The sequence below is a fragment of the Mastomys coucha genome, unplaced genomic scaffold (assembly GCF_008632895.1).
Source record: "Mastomys coucha isolate ucsf_1 unplaced genomic scaffold, UCSF_Mcou_1 pScaffold18, whole genome shotgun sequence".
In the NCBI taxonomy this organism is placed as follows: domain Eukaryota; kingdom Metazoa; phylum Chordata; class Mammalia; order Rodentia; family Muridae; genus Mastomys; species Mastomys coucha.
The window spans coordinates 92,152,340-92,158,730 of record NW_022196900.1 but is presented as its reverse complement, the minus strand read 5'-3'; the positions used below and the strand labels follow the sequence as shown (position 1 = coordinate 92,158,730).

The 6,391-nt window shown below is 53.0% G+C and overlaps 1 protein-coding gene across 1 annotated transcript in view; it reads right to left on the bottom strand.

Moving 5' to 3' along the window:
* The window catches only part of Il22ra1 (interleukin 22 receptor subunit alpha 1), a 26,524-nt gene continuing 20,133 nt past the window's right edge, over positions 1–6,391 (bottom strand). Inside the window, exons 6-7 of the mRNA XM_031379070.1 lie at positions 5,509–5,630; positions 1–3,424 (exon numbers count right to left, since the gene is read on the bottom strand). Coding sequence (XP_031234930.1) covers positions 2,441–3,424; positions 5,509–5,630 — 1,106 coding nt within the window. The 3' untranslated portion in view covers positions 1–2,440. The remainder of the gene's footprint in view (positions 3,425–5,508; positions 5,631–6,391) is intronic.

Below are 6,391 nucleotides of genomic sequence, written 5' to 3'. Positions count from 1 at the left end.
TTTGTGTTCAAGTAACCTTTATTGCACTTCCTACAGTTGCCGTTCTATTAGGTGCCTGTTTGTCCCTTCCCGCCTGGTTTACAGATTAAACTTTATCCCAGAGCCGAGCGTCTGCAGGATTGGCAGTGTCTGTGGCTTCAAACATCGTCTGGACATGACACTGTCAACTTCACACTTAGAAAACCAGACAACTGCATCATCAAAACAAACCAAACCAAAAATCCAAACCATGCTGTCTTAGCTTTAGGTTTGTCTACCATTTGTGCTGGGCTGCAGTCACAGCTCTTTGTCTGTGCACGGCTCATGAGTTCCGGGTGGACGGGGATCCAGGGTCTTGGAAGGTTCTCTGGAGGATGAGGTTGGGGGGATGCTGACGTCACTGTTCTTTTACCCCTGGCTCGGCCTTTCCTTGTTAGGCAGGTGACTTGGAGACTCCTGGGTGGGACAGGACACGGCGGGCAGGGTTGGTGGCGTTCCAGGCTACTGGGTCAGAATGTGGGGCTCTTAAAAAAGCCAAGCTTACTATCCAGCCCTGGTGGGACTTTGACAGCCTGTCTTGTAGCAGGGAGGATCCAGCCCAGCTATGGGCCTGGGATGCCGGGGGAGGAGTGTGTGTGGTGATCTCTTTGAGAGAGGCTCTCAGAAGGAGGCCATAGGGCTCCTCCTTAGACACTCCAGCTTCTCCCTCATTTTTGTTATGGTTGCCACACATATAGCCCTGGGAGCTGACAGCCAGTTTATGGCCTTCCATAAAAGCTCTCTGTAACCCTGGTTGTCCTGACCCGGTGAGAACAGGCCAACAATTCAGTTGTAAACAAAGTAAAGACTGTTAACCTTTGGCCTTAGATTTTGAGTCAAACCTTGGATGGAGGTTAAATATTAATGACACATAGATAAGAGAGACCCACCTGTCACCAAGTGTCATTAAGGGGATCCAGTGGGGAAAAGAAGGGGAAACACAGGTGATCACGGTAGAAGGACACAGTGTACCTCCGGAGGGCCGCCATGATGCAAATGAAATCTGGTGTTGCGGCGGCTCAGAAATCTGGGGCAAGAAGGTGATGGGGAGGGCACCTATCTCTCAGGAACCCTTTGGGGCCCCCCTACTTTGCGTTCTGCCAAACTCAGCCCCCAAGAATTCAAACAGGGCGGGTAGCACCCACCCTTGGCACAAAAGGCCCTGTGTTTGAGTGTAGACTGCACAGCCGTGTGTTGGCCTGGGCCTTGCCTTCTTCCTGGTCAAGCCCATCTGAGAGTGATGTGACAGGTAGAGCTTCCTGACAGCAGAGCGTAAAGACTTCTTGCTGTGTGCAGGCACCAGCCAGAGGGCCAGGGCGGTGCAGTGACGATGTTGTATCTCAAGGTGGGGCAGACAGAGGCCTGGGGCTTGCTCCACACAAAGAAGGCCCCGTGAGATGGCCTCTGCCCAAACAGTTTCTACCTGCAACCTCAAGGAGAAGACTCTGTGCCACTCGTTGCTTCTCTGGGCCTGTTTCCAGAAGGCTCTGTAGAGACTCCTCTTGTCTGCCCTAGATAGTCTAGTTCTTGCCTGCACCAGTCTCTAATCCACGAGGAAACGCCCACGAACCATTTATGAACAGAAGGAGGCACTCTGCACGTTTCCAGATTTTTTTTTTTAAATCCCAGCAGGAAACAGCGGCCAAGACCCTGCCCATGTGCTGGGTGCCACAAAGCATTTCCCAGACATTAATACCATCCTTGACACCACCTCAGAAGGCAAGTGTGATGATGCCCATTTCACTGATGGGGAAGCTGAGGTCTGAGCTCATTCACCTGCTTGGTGTCCTGTAGATGATAGGTGGAGAGGCTGGAATGTGACCCTAGACAGGCTAAGATTTCAAAGCCTTTGGGTTCCAAGGCGCTATGTTCCTTTCAAATGCTTTTCTCTAGAGCCCTGCCTTGTAGAAAACTTTTACACAACACCCCTCACCTCCTGATGGATTAAGGAGTCACTCCTGGGTGAAGCCTCCCACAGCAGAGCAAAGAAGGGTTCCCTGACCAGGAGTGAGCCTCTATCTACCACACTCTACCCTCAAGTCTTGCTGCTGTGCGGCCTCTCTGCCCTTGGCCAAAGGGCCTGTTATGCTTGGTCCCCCAGCTTCCAGTCCAGGATCCTTCAGAGAAGGTGGACGCCTCACTCTTGGTTAAACTAGATGAGGGAGCTGGATGGCTCTCCAGATGTCCCTGCATTACCCCACTCTTTCTGTCCCGCCTGCTGGGCTCTGTGGCACAGGCCATTTCCACCCACTGCCGTCCTGTCACTTCTCCACTGGAGTCGTCACCATACATTCGTTTTCCCACGTAGGTCCCAAATCTTCCCCACCCGGGGCTGGGCCTTAGAACCTGTGGCTTAGTGGGTGTGGGGTTGTTAGCTGGGTGGGGCAGAAGGAAGCCTAGGCCTGCTTGCTCTCACCGCCCTTCAGGATTCCCATTGCACAGTCAGGGCCAAGCCTTTGAAGAGAGCGTCCAGCTCTGTAGACTGCTCCAGCTCAGAGGCTGCAGCACTGGGGCGCGTGGCATCCGTGGCCACTGGATCCATGGCCTCAGTCTCAGCCGCCGGGCCCTCATCCTTTGGACACACAAGGGAGTCCAGCAGGCCCCAGGGACTTGGTCCCTCATCTGAGGGGGAACATGAGACAGAATGGATGTGCAATGGGAGGGAGACAGGGTGGCCCTCGATCTGTACAGAGGACAGGAGGGACAGCGCCCCCTTCAGGTACCGTGGTGTCTCTGTCTCTAGTTCCTCCCTGTGCAGTATGGGAAGGTCAGGTCCTCTGTCTGTGCAAAACCCCAGAGGTGAGGGGAATGACTTTGGTCTCTGCGCCTCCCCTTCACCCAAGGAGGTGACTTCCTGCAGAGAAAGGTCCCCCGGGAGACAGCTTCTAACAAGTGTGTCTCCCTGGAGCTGACCTTTCGGCTTGAGGTGTTTGGGACTGGGGAGGATCCCCGGGGTGGAGTCCTTGCCAGAGTCTTCCACACACACAGCATAGGAAGCAGGCCAGCTGTCCAGAATGTCTTGCGGGTCATAGGCGGTGGGCCCGGTCTTCATCCCCTGTTGTGGGGAGTAGAGCAGAGCTTTGGCATCCGAGGCTAACTGAGGCGCGTAGGAAGGGGGCTGGACCTCAGGGACTGCCTTCTGAGCATAGGATGGTAGGGACAGTGTCTGCTGAGCTGGCACGTTGGTAGGCTGGAGGATGGAGACCTCTGACTGCCCTACGTAGGTGAGGTCAGACAGGCTCTGCCGACGCACAGCTCCAGGTGGCTCCCTGGGCCCAGACACCAACACCTGGGAGTACTGGATGGGCTGAGCCAGACTGCTGGGGCCACTGAGGTCCAAGACAGGGATCAGCACATGTTCCTGGATGAAGCGCAGAGGCTGAAAGGTCAGGACGTGCTGGACGTTCTGTGGGGAGACAAGAGCCTACCCTTTAGGACATGTTCTGTTTTCTTTCTTTTTTTAAAAAAAATGTGCTCTGGCGCATGATGTGTGTGCTCATGGCTGCTCGAATGTATGTGCAAGCACATGTGTATGGAAGCCGGAGACCCAGCATCTTTGGCCATTTTCCATCTTATATAACAAGGCGGGGTACTGATCATGAGCCCAGAGCTCACCAGTTTGGTTGTTGTAACTAGCCACCTTGACCTGAGAATCCTCCATCTCTGCTTCTTTGTTTTTTATATGGACAAAGCCTTTTGAGAGGGTTGTCGAGGCCCTGGGGGCTCCATTCGAGACGTACATAACCTACCCTCCCCTGCTCACAGACTCCCCTCCGAATGAACCCAGCCTCTGGGGCACCTGAGGCAGAAGGATCTTGGTTCGGGGTCAGCATGGGCTATATAGTGAGGCCATGTTTTAAAACAACCACATCAAACAAGTAAATGGATGTGAGACATCTGAGGTCCAGGTTACATCTGGCAGAGTGACTTAGGGTCCACTTGTTCTAGATGATTGCCAGCGGGGGAGTAGAGGGCCCAGATTTTGGGCTGCCTCAAGGTTGTGGCTTGTACTGCTCTGAGGGGCCAAGGATAGAAAGGATAGGGATATAGGGATGGCCAGAAGAGGCTGGGAGACCATGGTAGCAAGGACAGTGGCACTATGGGAAAAGCCCTCAGCCGTTCAGATGGCGAGAGTTGTCTCCTGAGCCTTGTTGCTCAACCTGAGGCTCCGAAGGGGACCTTGCTCCTGGGGCAGAGGTGGAACCCAGGGCCATGTGGGGCTGTTGATGAGATGTGTTGACTCCCTAAGGGCTTAGTGCTAAAACTACGTGTCAGTATCTGAACATTGGAGATTTCACATTACCGTCTGAAGCCTGAATGCTCATGGAAAAAAAAACGGCCGTGAGTGACCATGCAGGGTAGACCTGGGCTACCCACATAGAGGCATTTTGTTTGGTTTTAAATTTTGTTTTTGTTTTGAGACAAGGTCTCACTATGTAGCTCTAGCTGTCCTGGAACTTGCTATGTAGACCTGGCTGGTCTCAAACTCGCAGAGATCCTCCTGCCTCTGCCTCTTGAGCTCAAAGGTGTGCACCACCATGCCTGGCTCTTTTTTGTTTGTTTTGTTTGGTGTGTGTTTGTGTGTGTTTGTGTGTGTGTGTGTGTGTGTGTGTGTGTGTGTGTGTGTGTGTGTGTAGTCTGAGCTAGCTTTGGACTGGATATGTAGCCAAGGATGACCTGATCCTCCTATCTACACCTTCCTCTATAACTGGGATCATAGTGCTATAGTGCTGGCATCACAGTGCTGGGGGTCAAACCCAGGGCTTTGTGCATGCTCGGGAAGCACTCTACCCACTGAGCTGCACTGCCAGCCCTTTTTATAGTTTGTGAGACAGGTTCTCACAAGGTAGCCTCCACCTTCTGAGTCCTAGAATAACTGCCACTACTCCTGTGTTTTGGTTTTCCCCTCCTCCTCCTCTTCTTCCTCCTCCTCTTCCTCCTCTTCTTCCTCCTCCTTTTCTTCTTCCTTCTCCTCTTCTTCCTCCCCTTCCTCTTCCTCCTCCTCTTCCTCCTCCTTCTTCTTGTTTTTTTTTTTTTGTTGTTGGTGGTGGGGGTGGGGGTAGGGGTGGGGGTGGGGAGCTTTGTAAGACAAAAATCTCCCTATGTAGCCCAGGCTTGCCTGGACCTTGAGATTCTTCTCTATCAGCCTCTCCAGTCCTGGGACTACACAATTGCGCTCACGAACCAAGTGCTGGCTCTCTATACAAACAGTGAGGTGCTCTGCAGCCCTGTGGAGCTCCATGCTCAACAGCCCTCAATGCTCCCCAAGACCCTACATCCTCACCTGGCTCTGAAGCCACAGGGCATCCCTGCTCAGTCCCACTGCCCTGGTCACATGCCTTCCTTACACACCCTGGCGCGGCCAGTCCACCTTGGTCAGCTCAGTCTGCTCTGTGGCACATCTTTGCACTGCTCAGGGACTCCCCTGGCTTCTGGGACTTGGAGGGTCTCTCCAAGATGCCCCTCTCTAGCCCCGGGTGGGTGACTCACCAGAGAGTTGGGAGGTACAGGGGGCTTGGTGATGTATTTGTAGCTCAGATAACAGAGCAAGCCGACGAGGAAACCCATGGAGAATAGCACTGCACCCGAGAAGGAGTAGGCCCATGTTCGATCTGCAAAAGAGGACAAAAGAAGATTGTGTGAGGCTTGGAGGCCCCTCGGTCCTGTCTGGAGCAAAATTGATGTGACCTTCACGGGTCAGGGTGAGTTCTTCACCATCTTCAGATACAAAATGCATTGTTTAGAGATGTAGCTCAGTTGGTGGCGTGCTTGCCTAGCATTCACAAAGGCCTGCATCCGGTAAGGCACCGTGCACACAGGGTGCAGGCTTGTAATCTCAGCACCTGGGAGGCAGAGACAGGAGGATCAGAAGCTCAAGGCAGTCCTCGGGTATGGGGTAAGGTCAAGGCTATCCCTGACTGCCTTTAAAAACAAAGCTGAGCTACAGTGGAGGCCTCCTTCAGGTCCTCAGAGTGGCTCCAACTCTCATAGCCACGGGCCTCAGCTAGCCATGCATGTCCCAGCTCCGTCAGACTCCACATCTAGATACTTTTTAGTCACCCTTTGCGCATCAGCCTGTGTCTGCCGTCAGCCAGAGGTGAGCCTGTTCCCTGACCAGGCTCTGCCATAAACATGGGGATTTCCAAGTTCCTGCTATTCAGAGTGTGGTTTAGAAGGATCTACAACAGTGGTTTTCCAACCTGTGGGCGGTGACCCCTGTAGAGGTCCAATGACCCTTTCACAGGGGACACCTAAGACCCTATTGTGATTTTTAACAGTAGCAAAATTATAGTTACGAAGTATCAACGAGATAATTTTTCTGGTTGTGGGTCACCACAACAGGAGAGCTGTCTTTTTTTTTTTTTTTTTTTTT